The following is a 23,632-nucleotide window of genomic DNA, read 5'->3' on the forward strand; positions in this document are numbered from 1 at the left end:
TGCCTGCCTCCTTGGCATCCTTTCTCCCATGTCTGTGGCCATGGGCACCTTTAGCTCAGCACTCCAGAGAGCTTGCTCACAGCCCTCATAATTCTCTTCCAACTTCATACCTGCAGGTGGGTGCGTCAGGGAGCCATCCATTATAGGGTCGTGCCTGCCTGCTTGCCAGGCTTTCAGCCTCTGAGCCCCTCACCAGTGGGGAACCCTATAGAAGTTCTCTCAACTCCTTAGAGTCCTTGGGAATGCATCTGGAGGGTTCTGTGATGCCAAATCTGCTTTTGTGCTTCAAGAGCACTGGAGTTGGAGGCAAATACCAGATCTCAGCTCTATTGCTGGTAACAGAAATAACCACAGCTGGTAGCAGAAGGTAACCACAGCAAATTCCTCAACATTTCTGAGCACCTTCTTGGTTTCTTTATAGGATTGTTGTGAGGATTTGCTGACAAGAACAATACATCAGCACTCAAAAAACTGACTCTTGTGTGACCATCTGATTTGAAGGACTATCATATGGGAAAAGAAGTGATATTTCAGTCAGTGACTCCAGAGATAGATCAGTTTGGGCTCAAAGGAAGGAAAGCTTGACTAGCTCAGGCTGTCTTCTGAGAGTTCCCAGTCAGTGGGACTGTTTGGCCCTGCCAGGCTGTAGAGAAGGGCCCTCCCTGAGGTAGGAGGCAGTGGGCCTCCGGGGTGGCTTCCAATTTTATGATTCCGTGAAAGTCGTGTGAGCATCCTGCATGTATGGCAATACGAGCCTGTGCTGCAGGACTTCAGAGAGGCGGGATCAAGGAACTGGAGCAGCTGAGAAAGGCCTAGCTTTTGGAGGTGAGAGGGGAGTCAGCAGAAGATAGTTGGTTTGAAGGATGGAAAACAAGGTGTCAGCCAGCTCCATCTTGGAAAGCACAGGACAGAGAAGGGAGAGAGAGGAACCTGGCGTGGAAGAGTGGGAGATCACTCCTGCTTGCTCTGGACTGCGCATCACGGCAGCCCCCTCTTCACTCGCAAACCCCACTTAGCTGGGGGGCTGTCTTTCCACAGCTGCTGACTCTGGAGCTGCTCTGCTGACATTAGGCCTCAGTCCACAGAATCTTCACTGAAATCCTGGGCTCCCTGTTTCTCCTGGCCAGACTACACTCACCAACACCTTCGCAGGCAACCTGGCTGGTACCCAGTAGGGCCTGGACTCCCTCAATTCCAGCCCCTCCAGCTGGGCTTCATTGTACTTCGTGCTCACCCCAGCGAGCTGCATGAGATTGCAGTTCCCACTTGGCCTTGACATTCTTGAAGGCCAGACCGTGGCTTACTCATCTCTGCATCTTGCTGTGCCTGTCACAGGTTGGGTTCCCTGGGAAGCGGCTTGGAGAGGCCAACATGCAGCGCATTTATTGTGGTTGCTCCTGGGATCAGCATCCAGGAAAGCAGGCCCAGGAGACAGACTGGAGCAGAGGGAGAGGTTGAGCAGCAATGCAAGCCCGGTGTGCACCTCCGCCGGCTTAGCCCTGCAGAGTTATTCTAAGTCAGGGCAGGTGGTCAGGCTTCCATTCTGCTCAAGTGCTCAGCATTTGGGTGCCAGCTGCCACCAGGAGCATGGCCTTGGGAGAGGACTTTGTTTTTTGAGATGGAGTCTCACTCTGTCACCCAGGCTGGAGTGCAGTGGCGCGATCTCAGCTCACTGCAACCTCTGTCTCCCAGGTTCAAGAGATTCTCCTGCCTCAACCTCCTGAGTAGCTGGGATTACAGGCGCCTGCCACCACACCTGGCTAATTTTTGTATTTTTAGTAGAGACAGAGTTTCACCATGTTGGCCAGGCTGGTCTCAAACTCCTGACCTCAGGTGATCTGCCCACCTCGGCCTCCCAAAGTGCTGGGATTACAGGTGTCAGCCACCACGCCCAACCTTAAAAGAGCCTTTTTTTTTTTTTTTTTGAGACAGGATCTGACTCTGTGGCTCTGGCTAGAGTGTGATGGCAAAATTATAGCTCACTGCAGCCTGAGACTCCAGTAGCTGGGACCACAGGCATGCACCATCATGCCCTGCTAATTTTTAAATTTTTTTGTAGAGACAGGGTCTCACTATGTTGCCTAGGCTGGTCTTGAAATCCTAGCCTCGAGTGATCCACTTGTCTTGGCCTCCCATGGTGCTGGAATTACCAGTGTGAGCCACCATGCTCGGCCAGGGCCTTTGTTTTGTTTTGTTTTAACTTCCTCTTGTTTCAAGACAATGCTAAGGAACTTTAAAATCGTAACAGTTCATATTTACTGGGCTCTTACTGTGTAATGGCAGGGTTGTAATTGCGTTACCTATATTAACTCAGTCAATCCTTACAACAGCCCTATATGACTGGCATAATTATACCCTTGTTTTGTACATGAGGAAATACAGGGAATTGACATACTGGATGGCAGGGCTGGGACTCAAGGCCAGTCTGACTCTGGAGCACAGCTCTTTTTTTTTCTTTTTTTCTTTTTTCGTGTGTGTGTGTGTGTGTGTGTGTGTGTGTGTGTGTTTATGAGAGAGAGAGACAGTCTTGCTGATGCCTAGGCTGGAGGTGCAGTAGCTCAATCTTGGCTCACTGCAACCTCCACCTCCCAGCTTCAAGGGATTCTCCTGCCTCACCCTCCCCAGTAGTTGGGATTACAGGCGTGTGCCACCACCCCAGCTGACTTTTTTTTTTTTTTTTTCAAGACAGAGTCTCACTCTGTCGCCACGCTGGAGTGCAATGGCGAGATCTTGGCTCACTGCAACCTCCACCTCCCGGGTTCAAGCGATTCTCCTTCCTTAGCACCCCAAGTAGCTGGGACTACAGGCGTGCGCCACCATGCCCAGCTAATTTTTGTATTTTTAGTAGAGACAGAGATTCACCATATTGGCCAGGCTAATCTCAAACTCCTGACCTCAGGTGATCCGCTCGCCTTGGTTTCCCAAAGTGCTGGGATTACAGGTGTGAGCCACCACGCCCAGCTGAGGAGCACAGCTCTTAACTGCCACACTGTGCTGCCACCTGCCTCTTAATGTGCAGAAGAGTCATGGCTTGTTAATTCCATCACTTAAAACTCGTCCTTAGTGGCAGGGGCAGGGGGCTTGAACACAATTCTCTCAGGAGAGCAAGCCAGTGAGTAGGAGTTCCTGGGACAGTGGCTGACACATGCTAAGGGCTCAGTGAGTAGTTAGTTGTTCGTGAAATAAATGGGGCTGGGCACGGTAGCTCACACCTGTAATCTCAGCACTTTGGAAGGCCAAGGTGAGCAGATCACTTGAGCCCAGGAGTTCAAGACCAGCCTGGGCAACATGGCAAAACCTCGTCTCTAAAAAAAATACAAAAATTAGCCAGATGTGGTGGTGTGTGCATGTAGTCCCAGTTACTTGTGGGGCTGAGGTGGGAGGATCACTTCAGCCCAGGAGGTTGAGGCTGCAGTGAGCTGTGATCATGCCACTGTACTATAGCCTGGGGGACAGAGCAAGACCCTGTCTCAATAAGTAAGTAATTAACACACAATTCATGGAAGAGTCATGCACTGGGATTAGCCCAGCTCTACAGCTGATGGTCTTAGGCAAGTGCACCTCTCTTGGAGTAAATCATTCTAACCCATAAAATGGACATAATAGTTTGTCTTGCCTGCTTCTTGCGGTAATTGGAAGGATTGAATGAGACAAGGTCCTGTGTAAACAGAATAAAAATTTTTGTAAAGTCTTAATGGATCTAAGAGGTGTTATTTCATAAGGAGAGAGCTGGCTCGGGGGTCAGCAGCCTAGAGCCTCCTTGAGACACATGCTTACACACGTGCACATAAATATTCCAGGCCATCCTCAGGATGATCACCCCAAGACAGCCCCCATAGCCTCCATGTCTACTGAACCAGGCATCAGAAAGCATGCGTGTAGCTGGATGTGGTGGTGCAGAACTCTAGTCCCAGCTATTCAAGGAGGCAGGGGCAGGGGGGCCACTTGAGCCCAAGGCTGCGGTGAGCTATGATCTCACCACCTCATCCAGCCTGGGCAACAGAGCAAGTCTCTGTCTCTAAAAAATAAGGCCAGGCTCATGCCTCTAATCTCAGCACTTTGGGAGGCCGAGGCGGGCAGATCACTTGAGTTTGGGAGTTCGAGACCAGCCTGGCCAACGTCGTGAAACTACGTCTCTATTAAAAATATAAAAAATTAACTGGGCGTGGTGGTGGGCACCTGTAATCCCAGCTACTCAGGAGGCTGAGGCAGGAGAATCGCTTGAACCCAGGAGGCCAAGGTTGCAGTGAGCCAAGATTGTGCCACTGCACTCCAGCCTGGGTGACAGAGCGAGACTCCGTCTCAAAAAATAAAAAATAAGTAAGCATGTACTCTGGCTGCTCAGATGTGAGGGAAAAAAAAAAGCGTGCACATAGGAGTGCCACATGAGGCTCTGCCTGGCACCCACTGATTCCCATGGCATGAGGCAGAAATCACCATGCAATTGAAGCCCGTTCTAATAATATGTATAGATCATGCCCTGTCAGTAATTCTAGGTTTCTTTTTTCTGTATGTTAAATAAATAGATAGTTTGGAAGTGATTTCTGTTTTACTGTATATAGAGAAACCTGTGAAACCCTAAATTAGAATAAATATTCGTCAGCCCATACTACAGCATTTTTAACACTGGGGAATGCTTTCCCAAGTTTTTTTTTTTTTTTTTTTTTTTAGACAGTCTCATTCTGTTGCCCAGTCTGGCTGGAGTATAGTGGCTCTATCTTAGCTCACTGCAACCTCCGTCTCCTGGATTCAAGAGATTCTCATGCCTCAGCCTGCCAGGTAGCTGGGATTATAGGTGTGCACCACCACACCCAGCTAACTTTTTTTAATTTTTAGTGGAGACGGAGTTTCGCCATGTTGGCTAGGCTGGTCTCAAACTCCTTTGCTCAAGTGATCCACCTGCCTCAGCTTCCCAAAGTGCTGGGATTACAGGCGTGAGCCACCGCACCTGGCCTTGGAATCTTTTCTTTTGGTCCTCTCAAAAGCCAGGCGTGGCGGTGGGCGCCTGTAATCTCAGCTACTTGGGAGGCTGAGGCACGAGAATCGCCTGAACCCGGGAGGCAGAGGTTTCAGTGAGCCAAGATCGCACCACTGCACTCCAGCCTTGGTGACAGAGTGAGACTCCATCTCAAAATACAACAACAAGAGGAGTTTGGGGCAGAAAGATGTTGTTTTCCTTGGTTTAAATACCTCTGTGTGCGCAGAGATGGGGCAAGAACCCAAGTATCTGGGTCCCAGCCTTTTTACATCGAGGTCAACTGGTCTCAAATTTGTTTTGAGCCCCCTGTGGGGCTATTCATGCAATGGGTGACATTCTCCTGTCTCTCATGCCTTCGAGCACACCCAGGGGCCTGCCCTTCTGTCCTTTTATTTATTTATTTATTTATTTATTTTTATTTTTTTTGAGACGGAGTCTCGCTGTGTCGCCCAGGCTGGAGTGCAGTGGCACGATCTTGGCTCACTGCAAGCTCCGCCTCCTGGGTTCACGCCATTCTCTTGCCTCAGCCTCCTGAGTAGCTGGGACTACAGGTGCCCGCCACCGCGCCCAGCTAATTTTTTTGTATTTTTAGTAGAGACGGGGTTTCACCTTGTTAGCCAGGATGGTCTCGATCTCCTGACCTCGTGATCCGCCCGCCTCGGCCTCCCAAAGTGCTGGGATTACAGGCGTGAGCCACCGCGCCTGGCCCCTTCTGTCCTTTTAAGGAAGTATTTTGAACCCAGAATGAGGGATAGTGAATCTGATTTAATTTGATTTTAACTTGTAAATTAGGGAGCCCACTCTGGAGTAAAAAGAACTGCATTTGAGTCTGGATTCTATTACGTATTAGTTGTGTGACCTTGGCAAATTAAGCCTCTCTGCACTTCAGTTTCCTGTTCTATAAAATGGGAATGATAATAGTCCCTGCATTGAAGAATTATGGTGAATATTAAATAAGACAATACAAGCAGGCCAGGCACAGTGGCTCACACCTATAATCCCAGCACTTCCGGAGGCCGAGGCAGGCAGATTGCTTGAGCCCAGGAGTTCAGGACAAGCCTGGGCAACATGGCGAGACCCTGTTGTCTCTATTTGAAAGAAAGAAAAATAATTTTTTTAAAAAGAGATAATGCAAGCAAAACTCTTATTATGGTTTCTAGCGGTTCAATAAGTATTAGCCATTATGATGACTATTAGTATTTGTTGAGCCCCTCACTACTTTGTTGATTTTTAGTGAGATATTGATTATAATGCTCTGTGGCTGAGAACCACTGTAGGGTCAGACCTCCACATCCATAAATTTCGCATCCATGGATTCAACCAACCATGGATAGAAAACATTCCAGAAAAAGGCTGGGCGAGGTGGCTCACACCTGTAATCCCAGCACTTTGGGAGGCCAAGGCAGGCAGATCACAAGGTTGGGAGTTTGAGACCAGCCTGGCCAACATGGGGAAACACTGTCTCTACTAAAAATACAAAAATTAACTGGGCATGGTAGTGTGCACCTGTAATTCCAGCAACTTGGGAGGCTGAGACAGGAGAATCGCTTGAACCCAGGAGGTGGAGGTTGCAGTGAGCCATGATCACGCCATTGCGCTCAGCCGGGGTGACAGTGTGAGACTCCGTCTCAAAAAAAAAAAAAAGAATATAGATATATGTATGTGTATATATATATATATATATATATATATATATATATACACATATATATATATTCCAAAAAAAGAGGCATCCGTGCTGAACATGTACAGGCTTTTTTTCTTATTATTCTTTAAATGATACAGTATAACAACTATTTACTAACATTTACAATTTGAATAATCTAGGTATTACTTAGGTATTATAAATAATCTAGAAATGATTTAAAGTATATGGGAGGAGGAAGTGCGTAGGCTATATGCAAATGCTATGCCATTTTATATCAGGGACTTGAGCATCCACAAATTTTGATACCTGCAAGAGGTCCTGGAACCAATCCCCCATGGTTACTGAGGCATGGCCATATTTAGTCATAGTGCCTCAGCCAAAATGAACAGGTATCCTCGCCTCCAACTTTGTTTCCTTGGGCCCAGAAGAAACCCCTCCTTGGTTGCCCCCACTGCACACACATGCACACACACACTTACACGTACTTCTGGTTCTTTCTACTTTGTTCCAGTTTGGTGACTTTCCATCAGTGTAGGGTCCAGGTGTTTCTTGACTGTTAAGGACCCTTGAGTGTGGTCATTCTTTTATTTTTATTTTTTTCAGACAGAGTCTCATTCTCTTGCCAAGGCCGGAGTGCAGTGGTGCGATCTCAGCTCACTGCAACCTCCACCTCCCAGGTTCAAGCAATTCTCCTGCCTCAGCCTCCCAAATAGCTGGGATTATAGGTGTGCACCACCGTGACCGGCTAATTTTTGTGCTTTTAGTAGAGATGGGTTTCACCATGTTGGCCAGGATGATCTCAAACTCCTGACCTCGGGTGATCCACCCGTCTTGGCCTCCCAAAGTGCTGGGATTACAGGCATGAGCCACCGCGCCCAGCCCAAGTGTGGTCATTCTGAACCTCCTTCCCACCAAAGATCCTGTACTCTTCCTCCACTATGAACTCTGCAGTGAGAACACAGGTATGGCATACCCAGAACTTGAGAGTAGAGTTTATTAGAGTAACACTAGTGAGAACCTACAGAGAGTGGTTGAGATGTAGAAGTCATTCAAGATACTGTAAATAGTGGTTTGGTGGTGTCAGCTTGGGGGCACATTTAAGAACCATCAGATTGGCCGGGCGTGGTGGCTCACACCTGTAATCCCAGCACTTTGGGAGGCCGAGGCAGGTGGATCACGAGGTCAGGAGATCAAGACCATCCTGGCTAATATGGTGAAACTCTGTCTTTACTAAACAATACAAAACATTAGCCGGGTGTGGTGGCGGGCACCTGTAGTCCCAGCTACTCAGGAGGCTGAGGCAGGAGAATGGTGTGAACCTGGAAGTCAGAGCTTGCAGTGAGCCAAGATTGCACCACTGCACTCCAGCCTGGGCAACAGAGCGAGACTCCATTTCAAAAAGAAAAAAAAAAAGAACCATCAGGTTGACTAGGGCACAATAAGCCAAAGAACACAGCGATTGGAAGAACACATGAGGTGTGATCGGATCCCGCAATGGGGAAGGGTGTGACGGAGCGAGCTTTGGTCACAGGATCCCCAGCCCTGCCTTGAAGGAGGCAGACCCTATCTAGTGACTTGTCCTGCAAGCAGGACTGGGCAAGGCCCTGGGTGTCTCAGTCCATCAGAGCTTGACACCGCTGGCTCCTGAGCTCCTTCTCCTTCCCTAACTGCATTCCACTCTCGCGTAGCTCCTTTGGTGTATGACTCGGCTTCTGGTGTAACTTCTCACGCACAGAGGATGTGCTGACTTAGGAAGACGGACTTTCAGGCCACCTGTCAGCTGCATTTCTAATGATGAATTAATAAACTGGCATCTAGCTTACACATCAGTCTCTAAGTTTCACCAGTATAAGATAGAACCCCTTAGCTTGATCCAATAATAACACGAGCACTCTGTACAAAGCATTGTTCTAAGCATTTAACGTGAATTTACTCATTTAATCCTTACAACGAGCCAATGAGGTATGATTTATACCCCGCCCTTCTGTTTTGAGACAAAGTCTCACTTTCTCTACCAGGCTGGAGGGCAGTGGCGCAACCTTGGCTCACTGAATAGCCTTAACCTCTCTGATTCAAACAATCCTCCCACCTCAGCCTGCCGAGGAGCTGGGACCACAGGCACACACCACCACGCCCGGCTAACTTTTGTATTTTTTGAAGAGACGGGGTTTTGCCATGTTGCCTAGGTTGGTTTCAAACTCCTGATCTCTAGCGATCCTCCTGCCTCGGCCTCCCAAAGTGCTGGGATTACAGGCGTGAGCCACCACACCTGGCCTTATCCCCATTTTATAAATGAGAAAATGGAGACCCAGAAAAGTTACATAAATGAATGTTTGCTCAGGTCTGCCCAGCTAGTAAGACTCTGGGTTGGGCCTTGAACTAAGGTCACCTTGGGCCCAAAGCTTAAGCATGCCGACTTAGCACAGCGAGACACCCCAACCACGGACACTGGGGACATGAGGTAGAGGGACCTGGTGCTCTGTGCTGTGGTGACCTCTGAAGGTCACATCTGAACAGCCTTCCTGGGGCATACCACGTTTCAAAAGACTTTATCTATGAAACAAACCTAATTTGTTAAATAACAATTATTTTCCACAAAAATTTCAACTAATACTAATCATGGTTTCTGATCAGCCTTAAATAATCACAGTTGTCAACTCAAGTTATCTAATATCAGCTTTAAGAAAATAAATGTGGGCTGGGTGCAGTGGCTCATGCCTGTAGTTCCATCACTTTGGGAGGCCAAGGCGGGTGGATCACCTGAGGTCAGGAGTTTGAGACCAGCCTGGCCAACATGGTGAAACCCTATCTCTACTAAAAATACAAAAATTAGCTGGGCATAGTGGTACACACCTGTAACCCCAGCTACTTGGGAGGCTGAGGCAGGAGGATCACTTGAACCTGGGGGGTGGAGGTTGCAGTGAGCCAAGATTGTGCCACTGCACTACAGCCTGGGCGATAGAACAAGACTCTGTTAAAAAAAAAAAAAAAAAAAGAGAGAGAAAGAAAAGAAAAGAGAAAAGAAAAGGAAAAGTAAAAATACAAAAATTAGCTGGGCGTGGTGGCTCACACCTGTAATCCCAGCTACTGGGAAGGCTGAGGCAGGAGAATTGCTTGAACTTGGGAGACGGAGGTTGCAGTGAGCCAAGATCCTGCCACTGCACTCCAGCCTGGGCCACAAAGTGGGAGCGTGTCTCAAAAAAGAAAACAAATAAAAACCTTCTTGAACTTTTTTGCTCATTGTATACAGTAGCTTTATTTTTCTGCAGTATCTTAGAGATCTTGTTTAGGGAAATTATCATGCTAGGAATTGTGAAATCATCTCTCTTTCTTCCCCTTCCCCCTAGTCCATTTTTATCTCTGTCTCTATCTCTCTCTTTCTCTCTTTCTCTCATGGCGTTGTTTTCCCTGAAGCTTGTTAGGCACCAGAGATCCTATGTTTCTGAGACAGTGAACATATAAACAAGTTTTGTGCAGCAAAATACATTCAGCCCCATAGAAAAGGCAAAATTAGGGTTGGCGTGGTAGCTCACACTTGTAATCCCAGCAGTTTGGGAGGCCAAGGTGGGAGAATTGCTTGAGGCCAGGAATTTGAGACCAGACTGGGCAACACAGAAAAACCCCATTTCTAAAAAAATCAAAACCCGCAAAAAAAGAAACCCCTTCCTCCTGAGTAGTCTCTCCCCCTCCTCCTCTAGCTTCCCATGGCACTTTGGTTCCACCCCTCTTGGTGAACTGGTTACTTGCAGCCTTAAAGGAGCATCCTCTGCATACAAGTTGCAAGACAAGAGGCCCTGTCTGATTCATCTTTGAATCCCTCGTGGGGCCAGCATTGAGCCAGGAATATTCTTAGGTCTCCACAGCTGCAATTCTCTGGCCTTATGGGTCTATATCCCAGCAAGTCCATGGAAGTATTTGTACAATTAACGGTGCTGTGTGTAGTTCTTTGCGTTGGAACAGGTGGTGCAGCTCCTTTGAAAGAAAGACTGTGGCAAGCACTTATTTAGCATCCTCCCTTCCTCCCTCCCTCCTTCCCTCCTTTTCTGTCTCTCTCTCTCTCTGTCTCAATCTCTCAGATTGCTCTCACCCAGGTTGCCACTGAAGATACTAGTTGTGCATTTCTGCTACTGCCTAATTTCAGGTAAGGCTTTCTCCTGATTTTGTTTTTGTTTTGTTTTTTATAAAAGCAATTAGCACACTGGTTGGATTTTTGAAAATTAAAAAAGTCCCGCTTCTTCTTCTTCATTCTTTCCCTTCCCTTCCTGAGTAATCCAGCCCTGACGCCATTAGGTGGAGAAGAATGGGGTTAGGTATCTGCACTAGGGTTGGGGGCTCCCTCGGTATTTCCGAGCAGGATGTCTGACCCCGAGGAGGGCATCTGTGTAGGAAGGTTGCCCAGTGTGAGTGTCAGAGCCTGAGCAAGGTGAGGACATCCAGGCAGCGTGAGACTCAACAGCGTGAACCTGCAGCAATGGGGTGGGAGTGAAGCCCAAAGAGGGCATTGCTGAGGAAGGAAGGGCCTGGGCGGGGTGTGGCAAGGCTGGGGTGCAGAGGGCACTCATCATTTATCGTAGGTGATGGGGAAAGCAACCCAGTGCAACCCAAGACTGAACAGAGTGAGAAGGGCACTGAGTGTGGAAGCGTGAGCAGTGACAGGAGACTGATCTAGAGATAAACGTATGAAGGAAAATGAGAGCCAAGATTCTCACGGGTGGAGAAAAAATTACAAACATAGAAAGAAGAAAACTAGAATGAACTCTGTGGTGCTGGATCAAAAATGGAGATACTGGTGTGAACTCACGATTTTCAATACAAAGAGGTAGATATAGAAATAAATATAGCTTTAAGTGTGTATGTAAGCTCTGTCCCAGCTCTGTCCATTGACAGGGTCTTGGAGAGTGACACCCACGCCCCTCTCAATGAGCACACCCAGCATCCAGATCTTGGGTTCCTTTTTTTTTTTTTTTTTTTTTGAGACGAAGTTTCACTCTGTCACCCAGGCTGGAATGCAGCGGCACTGTGTCAGCTCACTGCAACATCAACATCTGTCTCCTGGGTTTAAGCGATTCGCCTGCTTCAGCCTCCTGAGTAGCTGAGATTACAGGCGCCCGCCAACATGCCCAGCTAATTTTTTGTATTTTTAGTAGAGACAGGGTTTCACCATTTGTCTGGGCTGGTCTCAAACTCCTGACCTTGTGATCTGCCTGCCTCGGCCTCCCAAAGTGCTGGGATTACAGGCGTGAGCCACCACACCCGGCCCCAGATCTTGGCTTCTAAATACCATTCTCTATTATAAGGTACCAGGGCTCCCTGGTGAAAAGCCTGAGACAGAAATTATAGGATGAGCCTAGGACTCTTATACTAGAAAGCAAAGAAGCACTGAAACAATGATGGAGACAGCTAAAAAGGATACAGGGCTGGCGCAGTGGCTCTTGTCTATAATCCCAGCACCTTGGGAGGCTAAGGTGGGCAGATCTCTTGAGCCCAAGAGTTCGAGACCCCTGTCTCTGCAAAAAATACAAAAATTAGCTGGTGGGCCGGGTGCAGTGGCTCATGCCTGTAATCCCAGCACTTTGGGAGGCTGAGGCAGGTGAATCACCTGAGGTCTGGAGTTCGAGACCAGCCTGACCAACAGGAAGAAACCCCATCTCTACTAAAAACACAAAATTAGCCAGGCATGGTGGTGCGTGCCTATAATCCCAGCTACTCAGGAGGCTGAGGCAGGAGAATCGCTTGAACCTGGGAGGCGGAGGTTGCAGTGAGCCGAGATTGCACCATTGCACTCCAGCCTGGGGAACAAGAGTGAAACTCTGTTACAAAAAAAAAAAAAAAAAAAAAAATTTAGCTGCTGTGATGGCATGCACCTATAGTCCTGGCTACTCAGGAGACTGAGATAGGAGGATCAACTGAGCCTGGGAGCTCGAGGCAGCAATGAGCTGTGATTGGGCCACTGCACTCCCTGTCTCAAAAAAAAAAAAAAAAAAAAAAAAGACAAAAAAGTCAACTTGAGGTGCTCCCACTTCAAATTAGGGACTGTTTGAGCATCAGTATAAATAATGATAAGTCTGAGGGTGGTGTCTCATGCCTATAATCCCCGCACTTTGGGAGGACGAGGTGGGCAGATCACTTGAGGTCAGGAGTTTGAGACCAGCCTGGCCAACATGGTGAAACCCCATCTCTACTAAAAATACAAAAATTAGCCAGGCGTGGTGGTGTGCACCTGTAGTCCCAGCTACTTGAGTGGCTAAGGCAGGAGAACTATTTGAACCTGGGAGGCGGAGTTTGCAGTGAGCCAAGATGGGGCCACTGCACTCCAGCCCAGGCAACAGAGTGAAGCTCTGTCTCAAAAAAAAAAAAAAAAAAATATATATATATATATATATGTATGTATGTATATATGATAGCAATGAATTATAACCCCTGAATAAAATAGAAAACCACAGGTTCATACTGATATATAAAAATACATTAATACAGTAAAAATTTAATGAGAAATGAGATACATATGTTGAACATATCTCCAGCCCAAACATTAATTCACTATGGGGGCAGGGAAGGAGTCACTTTGCAATGAAGGAGCCTGGCAGACACCGCTTTAATCAAGTAATCAGAGTGAACATCATGAATAACGGGATAAATCAGCATCTTGTGCCACCTGATAGGAGGCAGTCAGAACACAGCATCGCTTCTGTGATATTCCTGCCAAAGTTGCATAACCTGAATCTAAGCCCAAACGGAGGGACAGTCTACAAAATAAATATCCTGTACTCTTTCAAAATGTCAAGGTCAAGAAAAGACAGATAAAGTGTTCCGGAGTGAAGAAGAGATTAAAGAAATATAACAAAATGTAGCATGTAATCTACACTGGCTTTTTTTTTGTTTTTTAAGAGACAGGGTCTCACTCTGTTGCCCTGGCTGGAGTTCAGTCATGAAATTATAGCTCACTGCAGCCTCAAATTTTGGGCTGAAGCAATCCTCCCGGCTCAGCCTCCCATATAGCTAGGGCTACTGGCACTCACCACAGTGCTGGGCTAATTTTATTTTTGTAGACATGGTGGGGGTCTTGGTTTGCTGTGCAGTCTGGTCGTGAACTTCTGGCTTCAAGTGATCCTCCCACTTTGGCCTCTCAAAGTGCCAGGATTACAGGCGAGAGATACAATGGCCAGCCAGGAATTTTTGTTTTTTGAGGCAGAGTCTCACTCTGACACCCAGGCTGGAGTGCAATGGTGAGATCTCGGCTCACTGCAACCTGCACCTCCCAGGTTCAAGCACCACCACGCTCAGCTAATTTTTGCATTTTTAGCAGAGACAGGGTTTCACCATGTTGGCCAGGCTGGTCTTGAACTCCTGACCTCAGGTGATCCGCCAGCCTCGGCCTCTCAAAGTGTAAAGTGTTGGGATTACAGAAGTGTAATCCCAGGCCCAGCTGATTTTTTTGTTTTTTGTTTGTTGTTTTTAGTCTCACTCTGTCGCCAGGCTGAAGTGGAGTGGTGGGATCTCAGCTCACTGCAACCTCCGACTCCCAGGTTCAAGCGATTCTCCTGCCTCAGCCTCCCAAGCAGCTGGGACTACAGGCGCCTGCCACCATGCCCAGCTAATTTTTGTATTTTTAATAGAGACGGGGTTTCATCATGTTGGCCAGGATAGTCTCAATCTCTTGACCTCGTGATCTGCCCGCCTCGGCCTCCCAAAGTGCTGGAATTATAGGCATGAGCCACTGCGCCCAGCCAATTTTTTTAAATTTAACTTAATTTATTGAGACACTAAACAAAACTGGAGTGAAATTTGAGGATTAGATGGTAGAGATATATCTAGGTTAATTTCTTGATTTTGATGGTTGTGCTGTGGTTATGTAGGAGAATGTTTGCAGGAAATATACTGAAGTATTCAAGAGTGACAGGGCGTCAGATTGGCTACTTACTTGTAAATGGTTCATGGGGTAAAAACGCTATTTGTTCTGGGACTACAGGCGCCTGCCACCACGCCCGGCTACTACTGAGGCAGGAGAATGGCATGAACCCGGGAGGCAGAACTTGCAGTGAGCCGAGATCATGCCACTGCACTCCAGCCTGGGCAACAAAGTGAGGCTCCGTCTCAAAAAGAAAAAAAAAGAAAAAAAAAGCTATTTGTTCTGTACTTCCATTTTTCTGTATGCTCAAGATTGATTATAGCTCATTGCAGCCTTGAACTTCTGGACTCAAGCAATCCTCCCATCTCAGCCTTTCAAAGTGCTGGGATTATAGGCATGAGCCACTGTATCCAGCCCAATTTTCTTTATAGAAAAATACAAACAGCTGGGCGTGGTGGCTCACACCTGTAATCCCAACACTTCAGGAGGCCAAGGCAGGCGGATCACCTGAGATCAGGAGTTTGAGACCAGCCTGGCCAACAGAGTGAAACCCAGTCTCTACTAAAAATAGAAAAATTAGCTGGGCGTAGTGGCACACGCCTGTAATCCTAGCTGCTCAGGAGGCAGAAGCAGGAGAATCACTTGAACTGGGGAGATGGAGATTGCAGTGAGCCCAGATCCCGCCACTGCACTGGGGCCTAGGGGGTAGAATGAGACTCTTATCTCAAAACAAACAAACAAACAAAACAAAAAAAACAAAAAACAATGTTTTTTTGATTCAGGATCCAATTCAGGATCCCATATTGCATTTAGTCGTTACATCTATTTAGGCGTCCTTTTATTTGGAACAATTCTTTAGTCTTTCTTTATCTTTCATGACCTTGACATTTTGGAAGAGTGCAGGGCATTTATTAATTTGGGCTAGTCTGGTGTTTTCTCATGATTAGATTGGGGCTATGCATTTTTGGCAGGAACACCACGGAAATGATGCTGTTCCTTCTCAGTGCATCTTATCAGGAGGCATGTGATGCCAATTTGTCCCATTACTGCTGATGTTAACTTCGATTACTTGGTTAAGGTGGTGTCTGCCAGGTTTCTACGCTGTAAATTACTATTTTTCCCTTTGTAATTAACAAGTTTCCTGTAGAGAATAAATACGTAATTTTTATCTAATACAAATTATCGATGTTTTGCAAGAATAATTTGTTCTTTTGAAGCTTTGAGTCCTTGAGATTTTCTACACCATTGTTTTCTATCGATAGTATCATTTTATTTTTATTTAGGTCTTTAATCCATCCAGAATTCACCCTGTACATACTGTTGTATAGGAACATGGTTTTCATTTCTCTCCATAGAATGAGCCAATTTTTCCAACATTACCTATGAGACAGTCTGTCCTCTCTTCAGTGATGGTGATGCCACATTTACGCACACGATGTTCTCATTTATATTACATTGTGGGTCAGGTTCTCTTTTGGTCTCTTTGTTCTTACACCCGTACCATACTGTTTTGATTACTGTAGATTAGAATCTTTTTTTTTTTTTTTTTTTTTTTTTTAGGACAGAGTTTCACTCATCTCCCAGGCTGGAGTGCAGTTACACGATCTCAGCTCATGGCAACTTCTGCCTCCCAGGTTCAAGCAATTCTGCCTCAGCCTCCTGAGTAGCTGGGATACAGGTGAGCACTGCCACACTCGGCTAAATTTTTTTGCATTTTTAGTAGAGATGGGGTTTCACTATGTTAGCTAGGCTGGTCTTGAACTCCTGACCTCAAGCAATCCACCCACCTCGGCGTCCCAAAGTGCTGGGATTACAGGTCTGAGTCACTGTGCATGGACTGATTACTGTAGTCTTTAGTCTTGTAGTATGTCTTGATATCTGGTAGAGCAAGCCTCATTCTTTTTTTTTTTTTTTGGAGTTGGAGTCTTACTCTGTTGCCCAGGCTGCAGTGCAGTGGCACAATCTCGGCTCACTGCAACCTCTGCCTCCCATATTCAAGTGATCCTCCTGCCTCAGCATTCTGAGTAGCTGGGACTACAGGCACATGCCACCTGTGCCACCACGCTCGGCTAATTTTTTGTATTTTTAGTATAGATGGGGTTTCACCATGTTGGCCAGGCTGGTCTTGAACTCCTGACCTCAGGTGATCCACCCACCTCAGCCTCCCAAAGTGCTGGGATTACAGGTGTGAGCCACCACACCCTGCCCAAGCCCCACTCTTTATTCTTCTTTTTATATATTGACTTTGCTAATTTTGAAAATGTGCTTCCGCAAATAAATACTAAAGTTTAAGTTTTTCAGAAAATTCCCATGGATTTTAGTTGGAATTGCATTGAATATACACATTAGCTGGTGAGAACACTAATATCATTTGTTATTAAGCCATTCTGTCCAAGATGATGAAATATCTCTCTATTTCATTTGGATCATCTTCTGTGCCCTTTGAGTTTTTTCCCCCATAACACTTCTATTGGACTTTGAGTTTTAATATTTTCTTCAGAGTTTGTTGTGTTTTGTTTTGTTTGAGATGGAGTCTCGCTCTGTTGCCCAGGCTGGAGTGCAGTGGTGTGATCTTGGCTCACTGCAGCCTCCGCCTCCCAGGTTCAAGCAATTCTCCTGTCTCAGCCTCCCAAGCAGCTGGGATTACAGGCACCACCACCACACCTGGCTAGTTTTTGTAGTTTTTAGTAGAGATGGGGTTTCACCATATTGGTCAGGCTGGTTTTGAACTCCTAACCTCAGGTGATCCACCCGTCTTGGCCTCCCGAAATGCTGGGATTACAGACGTGAGCCACCATGCCTGGCTATAGAGGTCTTATATTAATTAAGTTCCTAGATACTTTATAGTTTTTGTCATTATTGTGAATGGCTTCTTTGATTGTCATTTTCTAGTTGGTTACACCTGGTATAGAGATAGGCTATTGAGGCCGGGTGCAATGGCTCACACCTGTAATCCCAGCACGTTGGAAGGCCAAGGCGGGTGGATTACTTGAGGCCAGGAGTCCAAAACCAGCCTGACTAACATGGTGAAACCCCATCTCTACTAAAAATACAAAAATTAGCAAGGTGTGATGGTGGGCGCCTATAATCCCAGCTACTTGGGAGACTGAGACAGACGAATTGCTTGAACCAAGGAGGCGGAGGTTGCAGTAAGCCAAGATCAGACCACTGCACTCCAGCCTGGGCAAGAGAGCAAGACTCCATCTCAAAAAAAAAAAAATAAGGTACACTATTGATTTTTGTAAACCTTCTATCTGGCTACCTTGGTGAATTCTCTTACTAATTACAACAGCTTCTTGACTCTACTGGTATTTTGAAGTATATCACTTATAAATAATTATGGTGTTATGTATATGAATACATACCTATAAATATTTTTACATGTGGCTATCTATATCTACAGTAAGCTACACATGGATTCATACTGATGGCTCCAACTCCAATCCATTACTGCATGGATCATTCTGGCCTTTCCCCCTTGCTCACCTATATGTTCTCATTCTTTTTTTTTTTTTGAGATGGAGTCTTGCTCTGTCGCCCAGGCTGGAGTGCAGTGGTCTGATCTTGGCTCACTGCAAGCTCCGCCTCCTGGGTTCACGCCATTCTCCTGCCTCAGCCTCCTGAGTAGCTGGGACTATAGGCGCCCACCACCACGCCTGGCTAATTTTTTGTATTTTTAGTAGAGATGGGGTTTCACCGTGTTAGCCAGGATGGTCTCGATCTCCTGATCTCGTGATCTGCCCACCTTGGCCTCCCAAAGTGCTGGGATTACAGGCGTGAGCCACTGAGCCTGGCATATGCTCTCATTCTAACAGCAAAGACCTGCCTCCTGGCTGGGCACGGTGTCTCACGCCTGTAATCCCAGCACTTTGAGAGGCCAAGGCGAGCAGATCACTACTCTACTAAAAATACAAAAAATTAGCCAGGCATGGTGGCAGGCGCTTGTAGTCCCAGCTACTCGGGAGGCTGAGGCAGGAGAATCACTTGAAACCGGGAGGTGGAGGTTGCAATGAGCTGAGACCTTGTCACTGCACTCCAGCCTGGGTGACAGAGCGAGACTCCGTCTCAAAAAAAAAAAAAAAAAAAACTACCTCCCACCATGCACCATTGGAACTTAATTGTTCAAATCCAGGATACACGTGGAGTGATCTCAACATTGTTTTCCTCAAGGAAACAGCTGTATCCACAAGAGTACAGTACTTGTGTACAGTTCCTTTTACCTTTAGTCTTACAGACTCTACACATTTCCAATCGACTTAGGTCAGCACCATTCTCCCCACTACTCTTCCTCAGTGAAGTTATTTCATATGTTTGTAATACAGGTAGATTCTTTTATTCCATTCTTCACTCCATCCTGGGATCTCTCAATCTCCTAAATGATTTTTTAAAATTTGCATACATGATGTTTTACTCTTTGAGCTGTAAAGATCTATGGGTTTTGACAAACACATAGTGTCATGTATCTACAATTACAGTATCATACATAAAAGCTCCAATTCCCCCCTCTGAAATTTCCTGTGTTTCTTCATTTAACCCTCACTGCCCCCTCCCTCCCAAACCCTGGCAACCACTAATTTGTTTATTATTTCTATAGTTTTTCCTATTCCAGAATGTCATATAAGTGAAATTATACACTCGGTAGCCTTTTCAGACTGACTTCTTTCACTTAGCACCGTGCATTGAAAATTCATCTATGTATTTGTGTGGTTTGATAGTTCATTGCATTTTATTGCTGAATAGTATTTCATTGGAGATGTATCACAGTTTGTTTACCCATTCACCTATTGAAGGATATTTTGGTTGCTTCTACTTTTCAGCAATTTTGAACAAAAGTGCCATAAACATTTATGTGCTAGTTTGCTAGTTTTTGTGTGAACACAAGTTTTCTCATCAGCTGGGTAAATACCTAAGAGTGTGATTGCTGCATTGTGGGTAAAACTATGTTCGGCTTTGTAAGAAACTGCCAAACTATCTTCCAAAGTGGCTGTATCAGGCTGACGCCTATAATCCCAGTACTTTGGGGGGCCGAGGCATGCGGATCACCTGAGGTCAGGAGTTCAAGACCACCAGCCTGACCAACATAGCAAAACCCTGCCTCTACTAAAAATACAAAAATTAGCTGGGTGTGGTGGTGGGCGCCTGTAATTCCAACTACTCAGGAGGCTGAGGCAGGAGAATTGCTTGAACCTGGGAGGCGGAGGTTGCAGTGAGCCAAGATAGCTAGCGCCATTGCACTCCAGCCTGGGCGACAGAGAGAGACTGTCTCAAAAACAACAACAACAGCAAAAACCGAAGTGGCTGTATCATTTTACATTCCTGCCAGCAATGAATGAGCATTCCTGTGTCTTCACCTCCTTGTCAGCAATTGGTATTGTCAGTTTTCTGGATTTTTGTCGTTCTAAAAGGTGTGTAGTGGTTATTTGTGGTACTTTCAAAGTGTTCTTTTCGTTATTTATTTTTAGTTGTACTGCATAATGGTTAGGGAAATAAGTCTATGTGATATTGATGTGGATCTAACGGTGGAATGAATTTTGGTCTTTCTTTGTGACCCAACGCATGGCTTATTTTTGTAAATCTTCTGAGTGTACATGAAAAGAGTATTTCCTGTTTGTGCAATCCAGCAGAACACAGGAGTTCAGAGCATAAGCTCTGGAGTCAGCCTGCATAGTTTCCCATCCTGCTCTACGGTCAGTAGCAATATGAGCTCAGGCAAGCTTTATTCCCTATGCCTCAGATCCTTCAATAAATGGAAATAATAACAATAGTATCTACCTTTTAGAGTTATCGTAAGGATTAAAACAGCTACTATTTGTAAAGTACCTAGAACTGTGCCTGGCACTGTAGTAAGCATATTGTAAAATAAAGTAATGTATCTAAACTTATTGTATATTTTAAGTCTTTTACTATTTTCTTTCTATTTATTTTTTATTTTATTTTTTATTTATTTTTATTTTTTGAGACAGAGTCTCGCTCTGTCACCCAGGCTGGAGTGCAGTGGTGCGATCTCAGCTCACGGCAACTTCCGACTCCCAGGTTCAAGCGATTCTTTTGCCTCAGCCTCCCGAGTAGCTGGGATTACAGGCACGTGCCACCATGCCCAGCTAATTTTTGTATTTTTAGTAGAAGTCAGGGTTTCACCATGTTGGCCAGCTGGTCTCAAACTCCTGACCTCAAGTGATCTGCCCGCCTTGGCCTCCCAAAGTGCTGGGATTACAGGTGTGAGCCACCGTACCCAGCCTCTTTTTATTTTTTTAGGGAGAGGGTCTCACTCTGTCACCCAGGCTTGAGTTTAGTGGCACGATCATAGCTCACTGCAGCCTCGAACTCCTGGGCCCAAGTCATCCTCCCGTCTCAGCCTCCTGAGTAGCTAAGACTACAGGTGTGCACCATCACATCCAGCAAATTTTTATTTATTTATTTTATTTCTTACAGACAGGGGTCTTGCTATGTTCCCTAAGCTAGTCTCAACCTCTTGGCCTCAAGTGATCCTCCTGTCTCAGCCTCCCAATGTGCTTGAATTACAGGTGTGAGCCACTTCACCTGGCCTATGTTTTTCATTTTTCCTTTTTTTTTTTTTTTTTTTTTTTTTGAGACAGAGCTTCGATCTTGTCACTCAGGCTGGAGTGCAATGGCACAATCTCAGCTCACTGCAACCTCTGCCTCCCAGGTTCAAGCAATTCTCTTGCCTCAACCTCCCCAGTAGCTGGGATTACAGGCGTGCACCACCATGCCTGGCTAATTTTTGTATTTTTAGTAGAGACGGGGTTTCACCATGTTGGCCAGGCTGGGCTTGAACTCCTGACCTCAAGTGATCCGCCCACCTTGGCCTCCCAAAGTTCTGGGTTTACAGGCATGGGCAAACATGCCTGGCCTTAATTGTAGTTTTCATATCTAAGAGGTCCACAATCATTTACTGAAAATCCGTGGGTCCAGGCCCAGTGGCTCATGCTTATAATCCCAGCACCTTGGGAGGCCAAGGCGGGTGGATCACCTGAGGTCAGGAGTTTGAGACCAGCCTGGTCAATATGGTGCAACCCCGTCTCTACTAAAAAAAAAAAATACAAAAATTAGCTGGGCGTGGTGGCATGCGCTTGTAATCCCAGCTACTCGGGAGGCTGAGGCAGGAGAATTGCTCCAGCTCGGGAGGTGAAGGTTGCAGTGAGCTGAGATTGTGCTATTGCACTCCAGCCTGAGCAACAGAGCGAGACTCTGTCTAAAAAAAAAAGGAAAGAAAATCCATAGGAACACATATTTTTCAGAATTCAGAATATTTCAAATTTTAGAAAGTTAATACAATAATCCTTTAACACAGGAGTCCACAACCCCTGGGCTGCACATCAGTACCCTATTAGGGTGGCCTATTAGGAACCTGCCGAACAGCAGGAGGTAAGCCATGGGCCAGGGAGCATTATCACCTGAGCTCAGGTCAGCGCCGCATGAGATTCTCATAGGAGCGTAAACCCTATTGTAAATTTTGTGTGTGAGGGATCTAGGTTGCCTGCTCCTCATGAGAATCTAACTAATGCCTAATGATCTGAGGCGGAGCAGTTTCAACAGGAAACAGTCCCTTGCATCCATGGAAAAACTGTCTTCAGCGAAACTGGTCCCTGGTGCCAAATAGGTTGGGGACCACCGTCTAATGCAATACTGCCTGTTAGGTAACATCCTCAGTGGGGTCTGGAACAGTACTCTGTAATCCGACACATTAGTACTTCTGAAGCAAAACATATGAATATTCACCCTGAATGGGATAACTACTATTATTATATAAACAGCCCCTTGTTGGTTCAGATTTTGCTACCCAATGAGTATTGTCCTCAAAATTATTATTGTTATTATTATTTTGAGACGGAGTCTTACTCTGTTGCCCAGGCTGGAGTGCAATGGTGTGATCTCGGCTCACTGCAACCTCTGCCTGCCAGGTTCGAGCAATTCTCCTGCTTCAGCCTCCCGAGTAGCTGGGATTACAGGTGTGAGCCACCACATCCGGCTAATTTTTGCATTTTTAGTGGAGACAGGGTTTCACCACGTTGTCCAGGCTGGTCTCAAATTCCTGTCCTCAAGTGATCTGCCCACCTCGGCCTCCCTAAATTCTGGGATTACAGGCATGAGCCACCATGCCCGGCTAATAATACTTCACTTTAGAATGTACATGTTGTTCAGTTTGTTGTCCTTCACCTGGACTCCCTAGGTGCCTGATGATTTTGGCCTGGGAGCTTATATTCCGCTGGGGGGTCTCAGCCATTCCATCTGGTAGAGAGTGTTGGGAAAGCTCTGAAGGCTGTGTCACCCAGTCTATGGTAGTCCTGGTGAGTTCCAGGAAAGAACCCTACGGCAGAGAGCAGCACACTACACGACTAATCACTCCCATTTGCTGCCACCCACCAAGACATTTAAGCCCTTTAAACTCACAGGGAGAAGCAGGTGGGGAGGAGGTAATCTCCCAGCCTGGGGTTTTGGAAAGAGGAAATGGCAGAGTGGTGCCAAGGTGATTCAGTCCCCTTCTGTTCTCATCAGATCCTCTCCTGGCAGGACTTCTGCACTCTCCTGATATTAGAGATAGTGGTAATTATTTTTTTATAAAACAGGTCATAAAAGTGATAAAAGTGATCTAGAAGACATTGACAATTATTTGTTTTTATAAAAATGGAATCAGACTATAAAATCATTCTGCACTCAGCTTTTTTTTTATTTTATCGATATACATAAATAGAACCCATTCTTTTTTTTTTTTTTTTTTTTTTTTTTTTTTTTTTTTTTTTTGAGACGGAGTCTCCCACTGTTTGTTGCCCAGGCTGGAGTGCAATGGCATGATCTTGGCTCACTGCAACCTCTGCCTCCCGGGTTCAAGCAATTCTCCTGCTTCAGCCTCCTGAGTAGCTGGGATTACAGGTGCCCACCACTACACCCGGCTAATTTTTTGTATTTTTAGTAGAGATGGGGTTTAATTATGTTTGCTAGGCTGGTCTCGAACTCCTGACCTGGTGATCCGCCCGCCTCGGCCTTCCAAAGTGCTGGGATTACAGGCGTGGACAATCACACCCGGCCAGAACCCATTCTTTTTAACAGCAGCACAAAACTGCACAGTATTTTCTGGTATGGATGCACCATCATTTATTCAATGGTTCTCTCTCTGGTGAACATTCAAGTTGTTGCC

General features: G+C 46.1%; 1 protein-coding gene across 1 annotated transcript in view; it reads left to right on the plus strand.

Annotated features, from left to right (window-relative positions):
• Nucleotides 1-737: 737 nt before the first annotated feature.
• Nucleotides 738-23,632, plus strand: part of LOC134732853 (uncharacterized) — a 34,433-nt gene continuing 11,538 nt past the window's right edge. The window contains exon 1 of the mRNA XM_063619969.1: nt 738-825. Within this exon, the coding sequence (XP_063476039.1) occupies nt 738-825 (88 nt within the window). The remainder of the gene's footprint in view (nt 826-23,632) is intronic.

Source organism: Symphalangus syndactylus, chromosome 17, assembly GCF_028878055.3.
Source record: "Symphalangus syndactylus isolate Jambi chromosome 17, NHGRI_mSymSyn1-v2.1_pri, whole genome shotgun sequence".
NCBI lineage: Eukaryota > Metazoa > Chordata > Mammalia > Primates > Hylobatidae > Symphalangus > Symphalangus syndactylus.